Below are 20,994 nucleotides of genomic sequence, written 5' to 3'. Positions count from 1 at the left end.
TTTCTGACACGGCTTATTCTTGCAATATTTCTTTACATGTCCCTTTTGTCTACATCTAAAACATTCGACTCCTGAATTTTTCTGCTGACTTCTGTCCTTGTTACCTTGCGTTTTCTGTTTTGAAATGAGGGCATTCTGTGCGATTGGTTCCTTCTTGTCGTCTTCCTTCAGTCTGTCTTCTTCCAGTCGAAGTCGCTCAATTAAAGTGTCAATGTTCTTGTCTCGTTGGATTAGCGTTATCCCATGACGTCCTGAAGTGATATAGTTTCGGTGGCAGTATTCCGAGCATTCTTGTTATAATCCAGCTTTCCTTAATTGTTTCTCCTTCAGCTTTTAAGTCTTCTGCATATTGTTGAACTGATAAGCAATTCTCCACTACAGACTTACTTGAATCATACTTATAATTAAAAAAAATTTCTCTGTAGTCTTTCAATTGTGAGATCAGACCTTTTACCATACAAGGTTTCTAGTTTGTGTATCATACTATACGCAGAGGTGCAATTTGCAATTTTCTTTGCGATATTACTGCTCACATTTAGACCTATACAAGTTTGAGCGTCTAAATCCTTTTTAATCCACGCTGCGACATCTGCTGCATTATTCGCATCTTCAGGTTTAAGAATGATTCCGTTCACAACGTCGTACAAGTCCTTCGATCTCAACGTAAGATTTAGCTTAAACTTCCATGAGATATAATTAATATTTCCCTGCGAGTCTTCTGACAAAGTTTCCATTTGAGATTTCATGATATCCATATTGACAGACTAAATAGTTTACATAATTAGTTTTGTGTCTTATCTAAATACACTTATGGTGATAACGGGAAGCAATTCACGATCACTTACGAACACTGACGAGGTTGACCGACGAGTGAAGTTCGTCAAAGATGGCGATTGCGGACGATGAACGAAGATGTGGCTGACACGTGTCTCGACGCAACTTGCGGTTCTCAATTTATGCAATTTCCTTTCTTTCAGACAAATTCAACTGTTGAGATTCGTTCACGGGACCTGGGCCCATAACCTGTGGTGATTTCTTATAACTGCGAACGAATCAAAAACAGGGCGAGACGAAAGTAACAAGAACATTTATTAACTCATACACATCCAACTTGGATCTTACATGAAAAAGCGCCTCCTATCGTGAACAATTGACAAATATAATTAACCCTAACACTCAAGCAGTTAAAGGAGTAACGAAAATCACATCTGAGAAACAAAGATGAGAAACATTTTTTCGTGGATGAGAAACATCCTTGAAAAAATGGAGAGACTCCTTTTAATTTGCATAAAAGAAAGGGAAATGAAAAGAGATGTAACTAGTATGACTATCATTCAAGAGAAAGCTAGAGAAATTTTGAAGAACTGAAGAAACAAACTTCACATTCATCACATCAGGAGATAGAATTCAAGACTATCACTGAATGGTTGCAAAGTTTAGAAGGAGATCTGGCATTAAACATGTGGTAATCCACAGTGAGTCTGCTAATGAAGATAAAGAAGAAACTGAGAAGTTCTGTCTCAAATTTTAAGAACTCATTAAAAAAGAATGATATTGTCTACAACAAATTTTCAATTGTGATGAAACTGGTTTATTTTGGAAGTGCATGCCAAACTGTACCTGCATCATGAAAGATGAGAAAAATATTCCTGTACATAAACTCATGAAAGACTGATTGACATTACTTTTGGGAGCTAATGCAAGTGGTGATATGAAGCTTATCCTGCTTTTTGTCTATCACTGAGAACCCTAAAGCATTCCAAAAAAATTCCATAATTAAAGAAAGACTGCCAGTGATGTGGAGATCGAATGAAAGGGCATGGGTCACGCTGGCTCTTTCCAAAGAATGGCTATTTGAAGTTTGTGCTCCAAGCATCAAGGATTACCTTCAGACCAATGAATTGCGGATATACTATAGATTACTCCCTATGGAATTTCGTGTGTTTGGATATATATCTGAACTCGGGGTCGAGACGAGTTCAACGATACTCTACTTTTGGACCGGAGACGAAAAATAAAAAAGTTATCATACTTTTTTCCAGCGATCGCGCGATGATAGGGAGTCGCGTCGCTCTCCTCTAAGTCGGCCTTGCTATCGCGATCGGGAGTCCCGTCGCTTGCCGTTAAAATTGCCTTTAGTAAATGTTTTCCCCCTTTTTTTACTTTGTTCAAGAACTACTGTGAATCGATCACTAGTTTAGCACATGGCGGCATGTGGGAGCGCCCATACGAGAGGTCAGTTGGGCCGCCACGTTCGCTGCCATAAGTAACATTAACCGAAATGGCGATCGCGCGATGATCGGAAGTCGCGTCGCTCTCTCCGCTCTCGTGTCGCGTGTTTAACTCTCCAGGAGATGACCGTAGTCTGACTTCACGGTTTGCAGACTTTACTGCAAGATGGCAATACTAGCAACTACGGTGCCGTCTGCATGAGAGCATTAAAAAAGTATGGTAAGTGAAAAAGTGTGATAACTTTTTTATTTTTCGTCTCCGGTCCAAAAATAGGGTACCGTTGAACTCGTCTCGGTCCCGAGTTCCAATATATAATCAAAGTCCTGAAATTCCATAGGGAGTAATCTATAGTACATCCTGAATGGCCATTGAAAGCACTGTTGATGCACCAGGATACCCAAAAGACCTTGAAGATAATTTGCTGGAAGACTTTCCCTGGTTGACAGTTCAGTTTCTGCCTTTGAATACCACTTCGTTGATTCAACCAATGGGTCAAGAGGTTATTGCAGGTTTCAAGAAATTATACATTCAAGCACTGTTTCGTTGGTGTTTTAAAACATGCCAGTTCTCCTCAACAATGACATTAAAAATGTTTTGGAAAGAAAAATTTGATATTCTTGAAGCTATCCTGCTCATTCAAAAGGTGTGGTCAGAAGTCACTTAACAACAGTTGAATTCTAATTGGTGAAAGCTGTGTCCCTGTGTCCTTCCTGCATTCAGGGAGATGGAGATGATGTCCATGAAATTATGGATGAAATTGTAACTACTGCTAGAGATCTTGAATTGGAGGTGAATGAAGATGACATTGAAGAGCTCATAATGGAATCTGAAACTGATCTGATGACAGAAGAACTCCAAGAACTCTTGAATGAAGAACAAGAAACTCAGCAAGATGTGTTTTCTTCTGAAAAAGAGGAAGATGAAAGAGGACCAATGACAATGACATCTGCTATTAAAGATCTTTGAAGAAGTGGGAGGATATCAGAACAAGTCTTAGAATGACATCCAAACCAGATTGAGGTTAATAGGCTTGGGATCTCACAACAACAGTGCTATTAATTACTTCTGAAAAATCTTGAAGAAGGGAGAAAAGCAATTGACATTGGACAGATTCCCATAAATGGAAAAAACATGACTAATAAAAATGCAAGATTGTTAATATATGTATATTTATTATTACATATAAATAAACATAGTAAGAAAGTATAATTTTTATTCTTTGGGGTCTCCATAATGAATTAATCAAATTCTCATAAAAATCTATGATAAATTGATAATAAGTTAACGAACAATTCAGGTAGCAAACATGGTCTTGGAACGATTTATGTTCATTAACTGATTGCCCACTGTACTCTGGAACATGTAAATGTAAAGCATACTGTAAAAAGCTGAACATACCTTATTTAATGCCAAACAAATCCACATTACAAAAGGTGTTGAAAGTGTCACAACTCTAATATATAACAAAATTTGTTGTGTTTTATAGTTCTTATACTAATTTGTAATTTTTAGAAATTGTAAATAATGAAAAAACTTGCAGTATTCTGTTAAATTATCTGATATAACAGTAATTGTTTTAATTGATGATTCTATTCAAAATCTACATTTTGATTAAAAAAACTATGATAATTTTTGTTTTTTATTATTTAATTAAAAAGGATATTTTACAAAATACATACAGTATTATTTTTTATTAAACCTTAAAAATCATTTATTATTAAATTAAGTTATTAACATAAGCTTGAAATGCATAAAATATTTTAAAAATGTGATCTCATTATTATTGTACCATAATGTTAAATTAATATTGTATATCATAATTTATTAGATTGCCATTAATTTAATTTAATTAAAAATATTTCAATTAAATTAAATTCAGGTTATTTACGAAGGCTCGAAACACATCTCGGCAAATAAAAAAAGGGAATTAAATAGACATAAAGAAGGCCTTGTGTCATTTATACTACACTTCAATGTGAGAAATAAAAAAATAAATGTATTTTAATCAATGTTGACTAGCAATAAAAGAAAGCAAGCATTTTATGCAATTGTTCTTTTTGCTATTAAACAGATCCATTTATCTGCTATAACAGAACTGATCTCAGACATGAATATGATTTTCATGTTTAAATGAATCTCTGTTTAATCTCACAAAAAAAATTCTTTTTATCACCACAAATGTTTAATGTGATTAAATTTTTAAATTTTGAATCTATATTATTTATTATATTAACATTATACAATAGAAATTTATTAATCTGGTTCCAATAATCTGAAATATTCTGCAATCCAGCACCTGCTGAAAAATATCCAATTTGGAGTTGGCTAATAATAGCTTGCTAGTATTCTAGAAATTAGAATTTCTTTGGACGTATGGTGTGCTAAGAAATGGACCCTGGGTGGAAATTGAGGCAAATGTGTTCATGCATGTTACTATTAGAGGTGTCAAATTATTGATAATTTAAAAAAAAATAAATTATAAAAATTTTTAAATTAACAATGAATTATCAATAAATTGATAATTTTTATAACTTAAATAACATAAAAATAAAAAAAATGATATTTAATTTTTATAGTGTATTACAAAATGGATTTCAGATGTCATATTGACAGTTTCACAGTTTTAGAATAAAATCTTGTTTGTTTTTACATGACATAATTTGTTTATTTTTTAAATGCACCCTCTAGAGAGGTATGTATAACCTCACTTCAAGCTGTCATGCTGGTTTCAACCATATGGAAATATCTGATTTCGTGGTCTCCCTGGATAGACCAACATGCTGGACAGTCTGTGAAAATATGGTAACATTAAAATGGCCATCAGTCCTGACTTTTCATCTATAGAAAATTGTGGAGTAGAATTAAAAAAGCATCGAGAAAAAGTCCTCAAGGAAAGCAAAAAAAATCGAGCAAATTTAGGATGAAATCACTCCTAATGAATTCAAGACTCTTGTTGACATGATGAATGATCAAGGGTGTATGAAGTGTGATATACAGTGGCCATCAAAGGTAAGTGGTCAGGTGAAATAATGCCAAATGCAAACACTAAATGCAGTTTTTTGCATTACCTGCCAATGCAAATTTACCAACAGTAGCACTTGAAACAATTCAAGTACATAGAAAGAACACTATAATATCAATTATGTTATAGTTTTTGACAAATAATAATCTTAAAATTTATAAAACTTTGCCTAAGTGACTAAAATAAGTTGTTCAAAAGTAAGTAGTCACATCAATAAATTGTCATACAAATCAAAGAAAGAATCAACCTGATCAGCTAAGATCATTTTAGCATTGCTAGAGAACACTTAGGTGAAGTTTCAATAAAGTTATGTCATGTTGGGCAAGTTGGGTAGAATAATCAAGCCATAAGATACTGAAATCTGGAGAACTTACTGTGTTAGTGATCATTGTGCTGTGAAAAGCATCAGGGCAATCACGAGAGAAATTTATTTTCCAAAGATGTTCACAGGTAATAAAGATGGAGAGACTTGGCACTGTCCAAAATCTTTATTGTTCTGGCTGGCCACAATGCACAATGTCACAAGAATTCTGTATCTTCTGTGTGAAGCCTTCACTAATCCACAAACTTCCTCTTAGGCTATCCAATAGAGCTCTGACAACTGTATCAACTGTCCATCATTGACTCGATGAGGTCAGTTTTAAAGGATGTTGAGTATTGTTCATTTTGAAGGTGAACATTATGAAGAGGCTAGCCTTTACAAATGAGCATTTAAAAAAACCTCCTGAGTTTTGGAGTAAAGTGATTTGGTGTGACTAATTGAAATTTGAGCTTGCAGACTTGAGACATCACCAAATTGTATGGTGAAAGAAGAACACCACCTACAAACTAGGCAACTGTAAAAGCATTCCCAATACATGATGATACAAGGGTGTTTCTCTTGTCATGGACTTGGCTGTGTGGCAGAACTCAGTGGTTGCATGGATGCAAAAATGCATAGAGCAATATTAGAAAACAGTGTTTGTTCTTCAACAGAAGATATGGGCATCAAAAACGATTTTGTGTTTCAACACAACAACTCGAAGAATTTGTCCAAGCTTGTCAAGCATTTTTCAGCTTTCAAGGGGTTTTGCAATATCTTTGGGACAAGCTGGATCGAAGAATTCTAAAATTGAAGAGGAAAGAAAAGCTTAAAAGTCTACTGGACGACTTTATTTGATGAATGAAGCAAGATCAACATCAAAGCTCTCAAAAAACTGGTGGATTTGATTCCATGGCATTTAAAAGCTGTCATAGAAGCCAAAGATGGTCCAATGCAGTATTAATCTCTTGTTTTTTTTTTTGTATAGGTAGAATAAATCTGGTATTATTCAGACTGACTACTTACTTTTGACATCAGGTGATATATCAAAAAAACCATTTATTTTAAATAAAGCAATAAGTGTAAACTTAACAAAGACCACAGAAAAAATGTGGGATTTGAATAGTTTCACAATTTAATCCAATTTTCAACAAAGTTTAGTTTGTGCATGCAAACATTTTTCTCTATTTTGCAGCCTGACCATGTCTGACTATCACTGTATGAAGGCTGTTATACATGCCAAAGGTAAAATAACTAAATATTAACATACTATTCAAAGTATTTTTTGTCAGAAATGGCTCTGAGAGTTTTTTGTTGCACATTTTTTTTTTCAACTGCTCATAATTTATTTTATGTATTGGCAAAATGAAAATTTTTTTATGTAAAAATTTTGTTATAATAAAAGTTTACTAATATAAAATAATTAGTGTAAAATATTTTTCTGTTTGATATTATTAAAGAATAAGCTAGAGATTGATTAAAATGACATTCTGTCCAGGGTTTTTTGTTTGGCCGGGATTGTATAATTATCATGCATTAATATTTAATCTAAACTTTTCATTTGACCACAGGGAATTAAAATATTCTTTCTGTATAAGCTGTAGTTCTTGGCAAATAAAACATTAACTCTATTGAATTATTAAAATCTTGGAATTCAAGATCTTTTTCATGCATTACATTAAATGTTTTGACTCATCTGTTAGCTACTGTATTTTATGGCATATAAGGAGCACTCCCACTTCAACATAGACTATTTAGGAAAAAATACTTAGTGTATTTAATTTAAGCCACCATTCACCTTTGGCACTCTGCCCCAAATATTTTTATTGTATTCTGATTAAAAAAGTAAAATTAGAATGTACACTTTTATTTATCAGGGGGAAAAAAAAGGAGTTTAAAAGAAGTAATATACCATTAAAATATAGTGAAGTATGCTAGAATTGGTTCTAGAACCTTGTTTGTTACAGCATCTGTTTTTCTAGTATACATTGAAATATATGTATTTAGGTGTAATCCATTCTGAGTCCCTAGCCTAGACCAAAGTTACCATCTACATAACCATTTAAACAGAAAAAATATAATTCTCAATGTCAGATGTGGTAGCTGTATATAGACATTTATTCACATCACAGAAAAAATATAATACAAAAAAATGTGTGAAAATAATATAAAATTATTTATTTAACTTTTTATACATTATACATATATGTTTCCATCTGTTCTGTGATATTACAATGCAAACTGCTTAATCTGAAGATTCCTTTACAACCTACACACTTTTTATTTTTTTCTTGTTTTTTAAAATTTTTGATTTAGCCATAGCACTGTTCTTCACTTTTTTCACTTTCTCACTTGGAAATTATTTCTATATTAATGTGCAAGTTAATTTTATTAATTTAATATTTAATCTATTTAATATTAGCTTTCTCACCCTGTTTTGCTGGTTTCTGGCTAAAATTATATAGCAGAATAATTTTAAAAAATATATTTCTATTGCTAAAGATGCAAGAAAATAGATATTTGAACCTTAAAAACTATAATAAAGACAATGACTAATGGTCTAATCAAGGCAGGAAAACCTTGATGTGCCATGTGCTATGTCGGCCACATTTGTTGTAACTATTTGATTTTGTAAATAAAAACTGTTGTAACATCATTCATTGTCACATACCCATTGTATTCTCATGAATGAATGAAAAGCCTGCTTAGTTGTAGCAAATAATAATAATAATACTAATATGTTTAATTAAACAATAATAAGAAACTCAACATTACTTTAACATTGGGGGGGGTGATATCAACACTAAATCCGGAACCTGTTACTGGTGTAAATCATGTGAAAAAAACCTTTCTTCACAAACATTTTCGAATTTTTTAAAATAGTTCTTCCTTGGGTAAAAGAATCCAATGGACTACTTCAGAAAAAAGAACATAATGATTTAAAACAAAACGTTTGTGAAGAAAGGTTTTTTTTCACATGATTTACACTAGTAACAGGTTCCGGATTTAGTGTTAATTAAACAATAATATTTTAATTCAAGAATTGAGTTGGACAGAGGTTATCTGCAGACTACTGAAAGTTGTTTGGGAAATTCATTAGTTTATGGGAGATTTTGCAACAACAACAAGACACAGGGTGTTTTTTCCCCTTCCTTTTTTTGTACAAGAGTTGCATCTTATATTGTAAAATATGGTACATCACTTTGAAGGAACTGCAAATGAAGTGCATGGTCAATTGTCCTGTCATTTGCATTTTTCAATCTTTTTTTAGATCAGTCATCAGAGTCAAGTTTGGCAGCAAGTTCTAAGCTGGTTTGTTGGTTAGCTTTTATGTCTGAATCGCTGCTTTCCTATGTTATAGCTTTAGGCTAAAGACTATCTCTCTCTCTCTCTCTCTCTCTCTCTCTCTCTCTTCTCTGTCATCTAAACAGTTGATGATTTCTAATTTTGATTCTATTGTTAGCAAATTATAGTTTCTTTTAGATGTCAATACCATATGAGCACTTTCAAAAATCCAGCAATGAGATACACACTAAGGCACACAACAAATTACAGTAATTTTTACTTTCCTGGCTATTATATATAACAGGGAAAGTATGGCAATTGGTCAAAAAATGGCCCTCAAGATTTTGGACTCTGGACCTTGAAATGTTGAGAAATGCAAAATAGCATTACTTGGAGGTTTCTCCTGTATGTTTGTGTGTGTGTGGGTAACATATGCTTTTGTTCACCCAATTTGATGCTTAATAATTCCAGTGCCTTTTGTTAAAAATTTCTGAAATTTTACAGGGAGGTTTTTGTATTAGGAGGATTGATACAATTATATTTTAAGGGAATGGGGAGATAGAGGAGGGTCATGTGTCATATTGTGAGTGGTTAGACTTAATGATTTTACTCATTATTAGCATTTACAATTTTTTTATAAACCCTCAAAATTATGCTTTTTGCCATTTTATAATAATTAGTAACATAAAAAGTTTTTAAAATAAAATGTCATAACAGATGGTGCCCACATAGTTTTAACTCTTGCCAGGAAAGTTATTCAACTTCTTGCTCAAGTTTTTTTGTAATAGTAATGATCATTTCATAAAACCAGCTTATGCATAACAGTAAAAGGGTAAACATTTTCAAGCATTAAAGTTCAGTTGAAAAAAAGAAACTCAAGCAATTTCATTTTTATATCTAAAACATCTGTAGGAACAACACTTATGAAGTAAGATACATCAAATTAAACTAATCAGATGGAACTGAATTCTTTCTTTGTAAAAGTTTGTTGTTTCAGAACTATTGATGTGTTTCTATATTATTATGTATTATGTATATATATATGTTTCTATAATTTTGTAATTCATTTATTCAAGAGTAATTTTGTAAAGATTACTAAAATTTCAATGCAAATTTTTTCTTTTTCAACTATAGATAATAAATATATGAACCTGCTAATATGATTGAATGAGATTTGATCTGAAATTGGTATAGTATATATAAATATATATATTTTTGATTAATTTTAGTTTTAGGTAATTTTAGTATTAGAAACAAATTCATAATCAGGTACATTGCAAGAAGAAATTTTCAAGTTTAAAGAGTTAACATTAAGCATTTAAAACAATATTGTTCAGTTGTTTTGACTGTTATAAACAATCAATTTAGTTAACCTACATGCTTTTTATTTTTTCTATTTTTTTCCCAAATTATTCTCGTATAATTGATAATTTTACCATAAAGTAAGCTATTTATCTTAATTAACATACTAATCTATATATTAATTTAAAGAGGATTTGAGACTGTAAGACTTAGTTTGAGTAAATGGCTGGGACTAAAAGTACAAGTTCAGGTATCAAATTAAAGCTTTTATGCTGTAAATGATGCTGCTGAAGAAAGATTTGAGAAAGGTGCGATGATTCAGATTGACAATGGCAAAGATACAATGTTAAATCTATGCGAAGGCAAGTTACAAACATTTCAGACAATCACACACTATCTAGTGAGTTAGTTTTTCTTAATCATTTCAACAACCTGTTGCTCACTACTGCTGTGAATTCTTGCTTTGTTTGCTAATTACATGTTATTTAAAAGATATTTTGCATTATTTTTTTTCATTAAATTAGTTTTGTCAATATTGACCACAATGCAGTCTCAACTTTTAGCACCATTCACTGTTTTATTTTACTATTACTTTATGATGAGACCAAAATGTGATTCTAATCATCCAATTTATTTAATACTGATTGATGACTTTCTCAACAAATCTAGTAACTAAAAGAATAAACTTGAACATAACAGGGAGATTATAATTAAAGTTGCCCTACTCAGACCTGTCTAGAGCCCGTTCTTGTGGACTTATTTTGATGAAACTTGGTATATATGTTATATGGAACATGGGGAAAAGGAAAATGCAAAAAAATATTCAGTTTTCAAAACACCTTACAATGCTGTAAGGTGTTTTGAACATGTAATTGATGCAAATGGATTGCACATTGAACAAATGTTGTGAATAAAAACTTTTTGCATGTTTCCGTTTTGTGTTTCTTGTTCTTCATGTGCCATTTTTTCACCTAGTGGTAAAAATTTGAACTAAATAATTTTTTTGCGTTTTCCTTTTCCCCATGGTCCATATAACATATGTATCAAGTTTTATCAAAATACCTCCACGAGAATGGGCTCTAGACAGGTCTGAGTAGGGCAACTTTAATTATAACCACCCTGTACAACTGTTGGTAGATTAAGAATTTGATAACACCCAATGAGGTGTGCTGACACTACCCTCACCATTAATCCAAGACCCTACAAGTTGAACTTGGTTGGCCTTACGAATGCTAAATTGCCATTCTGGGACCTGGGTGCAAAATTGAAAGCAAATTGAGAGGGAGAACTTGTGGGAGGAGCCTCATTGTACCAGAGAACAGGTAGATGCAAATCACCTGCAAATGCACCTGGAAAAGCTATACTGATGATTTTTGTGTAGATCGTCAAATTTTAAATGAGCTCATTATATTTTAATCAAATAAAACTGTCGATTTTGATGGGTTCCTGCTAGTGTGTTTTATTAGTAATTAGCAGGTATGTCTGGCATTGTCTGCCAAAAAGTAAAAAGGATAAATGTTAAAATTAAAACCATACATTACAAGTTTGGTTATTTTTGGTCAATCATTGTTATGTTTATCATGAAGTGTCAAGGAGATAAAATCAGGGAAAAACTAGGGTGTCCAGATTTCATGGATGTCTATATATTTCTCTCAAAGTCCCAGAGAATAAGTATGAAAAATTTGGTGGAGATCAGACAAAAGGTTTAGGAGTTAATAAGAGGGGATAAAAGTGGGAGGGATAGGGTATTCAGGTTTTCATGGTACTCTGTTTTCTTCTAATTTGAGCTGACACATAATTTCACCCACTTAAATAGTATCAAAAACAATTTTGAATAAAAATCTATTTGTTTTGTCAGATCTTTTAAAGCTCAGTTTTGTTTTTTTGTAAAAATAGAAATGGTGATTCAATTTATTTGTGCACATGTTAAGTTATTTGTATGTTTTAAGTTAATTTATTTTCTTTACATTGTTTGATTGTTTTGTATTCATTAAACTTCCATCGGAGGAATGTAAGCTCTTACTATGTTCCAATCAGAATAGCATTTGCTTGTTTGCAGCATATGTGCATGTGGTATACGGGCAATCAAAAATAGCAGTTAAAGAGCAAATCATACTTTCTGGGTTGTGTTTAATTAATGTTTAAGGAGCATAGTCATTCAGTGATGTTATAAAGACAATATTGCACAAACACCCAAAAAAAAAACCCAGTTAAAACACCTGATTTTACTATCACAAACATTATCATTTATCTACAGCAAACATCATCAGGTAATGGAATATAATTAAATAAAGCTCTTTTAAGCATAAAATTTGAACCAAGCAGAACATTTCTGCAAAAGTTATAAAGATAAATGTTGAAGTATTTGGTAACATGAAGTTTAAAATTGGAGTAATGATATCATATTGAAAGCATGGTGGAAGGGGAGCAATGTTTTTGTCCATTTCCCACTGCTTCTGATGGCCTTTTCTCAAAGTGGTGTCTCTGATGATATAAAATATTCCTCTAAAAAAATGTTTTTTGAATAATGATTATAAAATTTTAATAATAACTGCATTTAATGACCAGGGGTTTTTATTTGTTGTACAGATGGGGAGCAGGCCAAATGCACTTCTACTTAAAAGGCCCACAAGAGATTACTTCAAAAGTCTAATCTCTTTAAAACAGACAATAGACCTCTGAAATGGCCAGGAATAGTAAACTTATGTCAAGTGTGTTCAAAATGATACTTGGAAGAATTTGTCTGACTTATAATATGTAATGTGGAAAATGAATTATATACTTCTATCAGAAGAACCCAGATTCAAGCACTATGAGGGCAGATTCTGTTTTTTTCTCTAGCAAGTCCTTAGTCCCGAACTCCTAGAAATCACATGCAGAAACAGATGATGGAAATCTTCAACTGGAACATAAAATGGTATCACTTCTACTGCCAAAGTCAACAGAATACAAAGTTGAAGACAAGATGACAAAAATTTTCAACTTTTGAAAGTGAAACAGTAGAAATTACACCAATAGGAAGGCTATTTAGTAATAATATCATAAACACCATGTGTGAGGATAGCATTTGAACTGTGGCAGTCAGAATGCCTAGAAAGTGTGGTTTGTTGTATTTATTATCTGAATTAAATATTAATTGGTCAAATTTACATCAAAAGGTATTCATCAATGTGTAGTTACAATTTGGATTCTAAAGTATTTGATATTCCTAATCTTGATCTAATTGACTATTTTTCTTGCACAAATTCATCTGTGGCTTTCTTTTTTACTGCCAATATAATCAGAAGTGAAGAATGAAAATTCAATTGATACACACAGCAACATTCTCCAGCACCATTTTTACCAGACAGATGGACGACAGAAGACATATATTTTGGCTTTTCATATTCTGGTTTCCATATGTGAGTATATTTGATGCAGAAAGACAATGGAATAGTAATTCTTAACTTATCTAGTTTCTGTTGTCCATTTTCATGTGTGAGTACTAGGCTTAAGCATATGGAGTAAAAGAGGTTATTTAATATATAATGAAAAAAGAATAATTAATAATTATAATAATCCACTGTTAAATCTTCAAGACATTTCAAAAAAGAAGAGAGAAAGCTAACTGATATGTGGAAATTTATCTGATCTCAATATATATTATTTCAGTTCATTTAATTTTTTAGTTTGGTTTTTTGTTTAGATGTATTATAACCAGTGGTGATATTTGAAATAGTTAACAAAGGGTTCGCTAGCAGAAAATTTTTCCCTAACAATCACCGACAAACGAAATGGAAGTTTTTGCTAGAAATAAATACAATACCTTTTCTTGCGATATATCTAATAATCAGCGGCATATTTGGAATGTAAGGAGCCCTGGGCAAAGACCAGGTAACAATAGTATATTAGTGCTGTCAACCCTTTTTTTTTTTTAGGGAGGGAAATTTTTCACCCCGAATGGCACTGCTCATAATAGACAGATGTCATCATCTCTCGAAATACAATATCCTTTTTATTTCGCTGTCCATAGCCCTGTGAAAAGTGTGAAACGTGATAGGAATACACAGACACGTGAATTCAATTAAAACAAATTTAATTTTGCGATAAACAATCTATACAGATGAGTTCTTTTGGATTCCCTCAGTCCAATTTCTCTTACTGTCCGATAGTAACAATAACCCAAGTAGCTTACCTTCTTGGCAACTACTTGCCTGACAATACTAATGAAACCTGCGCAATCCTTAACTAAATTAAACCTAAGGATAGAAAAGTATAGAGATAGGGAAATGAGAAGAATTGATAGGATAGTGGGGTACCCTTGTTCTCGCTGAACTCCGATGCTGGTTGGTGCTTTGTTCTGCATGTCTCTGGGTTCGTCAATGTTTTAAATTTCTTCTACTATAATTTCTTTTCGGTGTCTCTGATTCTACAGTCCGGATTCTCACCTCACGACTCTCTATTCGGCCCTCGTGGAATTCCGTCTCACGAGCTCGCTGTTTTCGTCCGTGCTTCTTCGTGTCCGGCCGGAGAAAAAGTGACCCTTCGTGACCCAGATTTGACTCGTCCTCCCCTCGAAGTCTTTGTCCCACACAGCCCCCTGGTGGGTGGGGAATGGGAAGCCCCTGTTCCCAGAAGCCAGAACAATGAACAAAGGAAGTTAGAAAGAAGGGTTAAGAAAGAGAGAAAATTATTAAAACTAATTAAATCTATAATACATATGTACAAAAATATATGGCATACAGCCACAGCCCGACACATGTTCCACAGCCATCTTGTATTATCTTGTGCGCATGAGATTGTGGGATCTCTCTTATGACTGGATCTAGTTTCAAGAATTCTCTTGAATCGATCGCGATTAAACCTCGTTTCAGTCAAGATTGAAACGGTCAAGAGAGATTGCACCAAGGCATAGTCCCCGACCTTGCTCACAATCTAGATTGAAATGCTCGGTGCGAATGGGGTATAAGGCTCTAGTTTAGTAGTGTTACAGAGTATAATACGTATATTTTAATATATTTTTTTTAAAAAAACAAAACCACTGAGAAATGTTACGTGTGTTTAACAAGGTTCAGAAAACTGAAAATTTTAACAACAGGTTCGGCTGAACCTGTGCGAACCCGCTGAATATCACCACTGATTATAACTTATATTCAGTTTTTTCCTCTCTAATTTATTCTAATGTAAAATTGTTCAATTCTTTATATATAAAAGGATCATGTAATAATTTTTAATCAATAATTGATGAGTAAAAAAGTGATATGAGTGTTTCTTACTAACATTTTTACAGGTGCTCCACATAGTCTCAGGCCAAGTGTCTGGCAGTTATCATACTCCACTGGCAGAACTGTTTTTAACAGAGTGGATGGACTGCTCTACTGCAACTAGAATTACATTTCCACAAATTCTCACTAACCTGTCAACACAGTCCAGCATTTGTCAAAACTAACATCATCTAATGTTTTTGATCTACTCCAAAGGTCTTATGAATTTGTGTGGAAGTCATCCAGTTTTGAGTAGAGTAACTGTGTGAGGTTCCAAAAACGGGTTGAAATTAAACATTTATTATAGAAATTTATTAAAACAAAAACTAGAAAAAAAAATCTCCACCATTAAAACCAATCGGAGATTGGATCAGCTGTGCTAGTTATATGAAACCGAGACGAGGAAAAAAAAATATTATTAATGTAAAACATGATGCAATAAATGTAAACGAGCATCCTCCAGTAGAGATGAACCTTTGACAAGGCACTTGTATACAAGCAATTAGGACAGGAAAATTTTGAAAAAGGGGAAAGGTTAATTATAAAAGGGGACATTGCGTCAGCTCGTTTAAATTCTAACGTCATAGACTAGATGACAATGAGGGAATATGAGTGCAAGTTCAGAGTTCCATCAACACCTTCTGTCCAGAGTTAACAGATGGTGTCAGCAGTGGCATAGCGTAGTGGGGGCGGCAGGGGCGGCAAAATTTCACAATAAATAATAATATCTTGTAAAAATATCTAAATAAGGGGGCGGCGAAATTTTCCTTCGCCCCGGGCAGCTGACACCCAGTAGCGTGGGTGTCAGCTTCCCGGGTGACGCCACTGGGTGTCGGGTAGATTTTCTGAAGCTGACCCTTCTCGTGACCTGAACAGGTCTTGTCTTTCACTTAGGGACAGACGAGGGACCAATCAGGGAGCGGGAAGAACAGACATGGAACCAATCAGAACGGACAAAAGGGGGAAAATAGAGATTGATATAAGCCCCGGTTGTCAAGGTCATGAGACATTCAGTTAATGGAGTCCAAAGCGAAAAGACACTGTGTGTCAACACACGGAAGATGGAGTTTTCTGCCCTTGTGCCAATACAGAGATCCATGCTGCTGACACCAACAGATGAATTTCCTCATCTGCTGCTACCCTGGGGCCCAACCTTTGAGCGATGTTAGAAAAAACATCAACACTTTAAACTTTTGAACCTTCAACTATTTAAAGAACTTTGTGCATAGTGTATGTTTCCTGTCAAAATAAATGGGTTTTTTGTAAGATACTTGTTATCTTTGTCTCCTTTGCCACATCCATACACGAACATCCCTAGATCATCCTGACATGGGATTAACGATCCTCCCTTAAAAGTCAGCTAACTTACAACTGTTAATAGAATTACATCTGTTGATAGGAATCATTTAACTCATAAAGGCTCCTTTAGTTTCTGGAAAAAGTCAAAATTCCAGACGAGACATGTTGGATGAATAAGACAGATGGATTGCCCAACCCCATTTCTGCAGCAGTGCTGTTATACCAGCAATATGATAGCAAGCATTTTATGTTCAGAATTAGCTATTATTGCACAAGTGAATGTCTCTTGGGACAAAGTGCATGATTTAAGGAATGTTTTACATGATATCAATTCCTATTGAGAGATGCAATTCTAACTACAATAGAGCAGTCCACACATTCTATCAATGAAAATGACTCTGCTAACAGTGTGTGGTGCCTGTCAGAGTATGATTTGACAATGGATGCTATACACATGGTCAAAGACTATGTGAAGGACCTGTAAACACTGGTAAGTACCACTCACTTCATATTTTTTTAACTGATTAATTGGGAAAACGTGTTTTGTTTTTTCCTAAAGTAAGACTGTTAGTTTTATAAGGTCTCGAATAATGGAACCCTATAGTCCTGGGGTTGCTAACTCATTAGATCTGGTCTTTCAGTTCAAGAGCAAAATGGTATTTTAAGGAACTAAGTACCCTAACTAAGGAACCAATGGTTAGCAACAACCAATTGATTAGGCTGGGTTAAAAAAACAAGCTGAAGAGGACAAAAGAAAAAATAAACAACAATACATTTTATTGTGTGAGTATACTAACACAACTGTGTTTTGTAGTATTTATCTAAACAACAAAATTAATGACAAAGATCAATTATAACCACAACTCATACATACAGGGTAATGGAAAAAATCTACTTTTAAATGATAGGAAAGAAATTTCCAGTTGTTCTTTTCTTCAAGTGCAACATTGCTCCTTCATAACCTAACAAGAAAACTTTTCTTTGGTTTCATGGTCAATCATCTACTTATACTATATGATGGGGTGGTGTCACTGTAGGTTTGGGTGGTGCTGTTTCACATGACAGTTATTTATGTAAATTAGTTGGTTATAGGTTGGGTGTGGTTCAACTCAAATTCTCTCTTCCCTCCCAAATTGATGAGAGTGTAAAGTCTCTTCCTCCTAATTGAACATAATACTCAAAAACCAAATAAAATAGGAAAAAAATGAAAGCATTACTAGTAGTAATTGTAGTATTTTTCTTTGAAAGTCTGTATGTAAACTGTAAATAACAGCTTGTATTTTTTTCATTTCTATAAATTAATTTGAAAAAAAACCCAAGGGCATTCTTTAGATCTGAAAAATGAACAACAGGAATGAAGAACTATATATTATAATTTTAATAAAATAATAATTTCTATAGAAAATGATTAGATTAATAAAGGAGTTTGATAAAATCTCAAGAAATATTTTAATTATCTAAATGTATACAGCTTAATTTTTTCTAAAATCTAATGGGCTGAAATTATTTCTTAAAGATATATATCATGCAAATTATACAAAAAAAAATATTTTTATTACAAATTGTTATATAGATATATAGTGTCTTTTATATTATTGGTTTAATTCTTTAAATGTTGTTTATTAATGACTGTATTTGTGAAGGCGCGGAAACTAAAATGAAAGTACAGTAGTGAACCGAAAATCGGAATCAATTGGGGACTGGGGTTGTTCAGATTAGGGATTTGTTCCGATTATGGTTTATGTACGAAAAAATATATTAACCTGTCTGATGTTCAAATTTTTCTATGTTGCGTGTCGCTTACTGTCAATTTTTCGCCATTGTGTGTCGCTTCGTGTTGAATTTTCGTCGATTTTAAGCCTAACGAAAATTTTTATAATAATAATCGAGGCTATCGTATCGTTAAAAATTATTTCTGCATTTTGTACAAACAAAATAAATATATTGAAGAATATAAAAACATGAAAATTATACTTTAGAAGTAAATTTAGTATTAAAAACGTTCGATTCAGCACGACACAGTCCGACTGAAAATCGTGCCGATTACCAGGGTGCCGATTTACGAGTCTCTACTGTACTTGAATTAAAGTTATTTTATTGTTTTATGTATAATTTAATATCTGTAAAGTGAGTTATTTATTACATAATTTGTACAGGAAATCTTCCTTAGTTCAAAATTCAAGGGATGAAAAAATCACAGCTTCAAATTATCGAGTTTTGAATTATCTAAGATTTACATATTTATGTACACTATACCAAATGCCACATAACTGATGTAGTTTATTAAGAAAACAGAATACAGCTACATATACAGAATGCTATTTTCATTAGTTAATAATAATGATAATATAAATGTGAAGGTAAACAGCATGTGTCCGGTGAGAACCTCACAGGTTGTCAGATAAGTTGTTATAAAAAGTAAAGCAGAATTTCTCAAATGTAGCCCAAATTATTTTTAAAGTAGCCAAAAAAGTAGTAAGTTTCTCAAATGTAGTAGCTAGCCCTATAAATATCTCATTCTGCTACTTGTAACCCAATCTTGCAATTCAAACTAATCATATTTTATGAGATATGAGAAAAATAGGGTAGTCCATGGGTAAGGTGACATCTGAAAATGTATTACTGTAAAAGCAAAGCCATATTGATCAGATCAGAGTTGTTTTTGGTTTATTGTTTTCTTATAGCATGGGGCACTTCAATCTAAATGAATCAATTAACATAAGCGTATTACAATTCGGACAGAATTTTCACTTCAAATTTTGAACTAACCGAATTTCTTAGCATGTAAATCTCTATATCCCAGGCAGGGACAAAAGTACAATTATGAACGAATGGGATTTCAAACTATCCGAGCCCAAATTAAGGATTTCCTGTATATCTTATTTAGAAAGCAGAAATTGTTTTAATTTAATTAAAATACTAGTAGCAATTATAGCATTAAAATTATATGGCAAATTTATGTAATAAATTTTTCTTCAGTTGTAGGTAATGAATTCATTGACCCAAAAAACCCCAATTAGTCTTCTTCAAGAACAATGTGCTCGATTAGGGATGACTCCAGATTACAAATTAATGAGTGTAGAAGGAGTGGTGCATGCACCTGTTTTTATGTACAGAGTACAAGTAGGAGATGAATCAGCCACGGCAACAGGTCAGAGTAAGAAGAAAGCAAAGCATGCTGCAGCCAAAGCTATTCTTGAAGTATTAAGTATGAAGGGATTCTTTGGTGAATTAGGATTGTATTCAGATGGTGTCCCAATTGATATATCTTCTCTTGGTTCTGAAAAGTAAATTTCATACTTTTGATCTTTTTAATATTTAATAGTTTAAATATATTTATTATATAAAAAAAATTATGATAAATTAATTTTCCAATAATTAAACAGGGAATCCACCCAAAGCTCAGTAAATGAAGATGGTATACCTGGAAATCCTGTTGGAAAGTTACAAGAACTGTGTATGAAACATCGTTGGCGTCCTCCATATTATGAAACAAAAAAAGAAGAAGGTCTTCCACATGAAAGAACATTTGAAATTGCATGCTATGTAAATGAATTTACTGAAATTGGTAGGATTTTAATTTGCTTTGTTCCAAGACGAGATCTGCTCAAAATTAAATTTACAAGAACATCTTAAATAATAAAGTTACTATAACTTTAGTTTTAGTTTCTTGTATAAAGTGACAATTAAGATAGTTCATTGGAAATTAAAAATATAATGATAACAATTATAATCTCTGCAGTATAATTTTAACAAGGAAAGGACACAGCTGACTTGTCACTAATTTTGATGAGTCTTGCTATAGAACAGCTGCATAAACACATGTTCAAGCATTTGTGTGAATGGACCTTGATAATCAAAATATTGAGCTCTAAAATTTCAAAATTTTTGTGGTATATTTCTTAAATGGAAAAAAGGCCCCTTATTTGTAGATCCAGGTGGTCTTGATTTTGAACAAATATGCTAACATCTATAAGTTTCAAATCAACCAGTCTATTATTATTATTTTTAAAAAACAATTTTAAGTTTTCTTATATTTTTTTATTATATTAATATGCAGTAACTTACAAAATATTTTAAAAATATATTTTATTTCTATAACATGAATAACAATATGAAAATTGAAAATAGAGAGGTTGTGGCCGAAGTTTTCATCTGTAAAACATGAATGTTGAGCACCGCTATCTTGTAATCCTAGAAGTTTGACAGTGGCGTTTGGAATGTTGAGCATGGCGAGTAGAAGTTCAGCTTAAGCGTCTGCATTTTTCTGTGTTTTGGGTTAAAAATTATGACATATTATTAAAATAATG

General features: G+C 32.7%; 1 protein-coding gene across 2 annotated transcripts in view; it reads left to right on the top strand.

Moving 5' to 3' along the window:
* LOC136988254 (protein Loquacious-like) overlaps positions 1–20,994 on the top strand; it is a 49,075-nt gene that overhangs the window by 8,462 nt on the left and 19,619 nt on the right. Inside the window, exons 2-4 of one of the 2 annotated variants that reach the window (XM_067286111.1) lie at positions 9,975–10,028; positions 19,664–19,971; positions 20,071–20,252. In XM_067286111.1, the coding sequence (XP_067142212.1) occupies positions 19,673–19,971; positions 20,071–20,252 (481 nt within the window). In that variant the 5' untranslated portion in view covers positions 9,975–10,028; positions 19,664–19,672. The remainder of the gene's footprint in view (positions 1–9,974; positions 10,029–19,663; positions 19,972–20,070; positions 20,253–20,994) is intronic. The other variant, XM_067286112.1, reaches the window with a different exon arrangement.

Source organism: Centruroides vittatus, unplaced genomic scaffold (assembly GCF_030686945.1).
Source record: "Centruroides vittatus isolate TY-2023 unplaced genomic scaffold, ASM3068694v2 scaffold_324, whole genome shotgun sequence".
Lineage (NCBI taxonomy): Eukaryota > Metazoa > Arthropoda > Arachnida > Scorpiones > Buthidae > Centruroides > Centruroides vittatus.
Note: the sequence above shows the minus strand (reverse complement) of the source record. Positions and strands in the feature narration are given on the sequence as shown.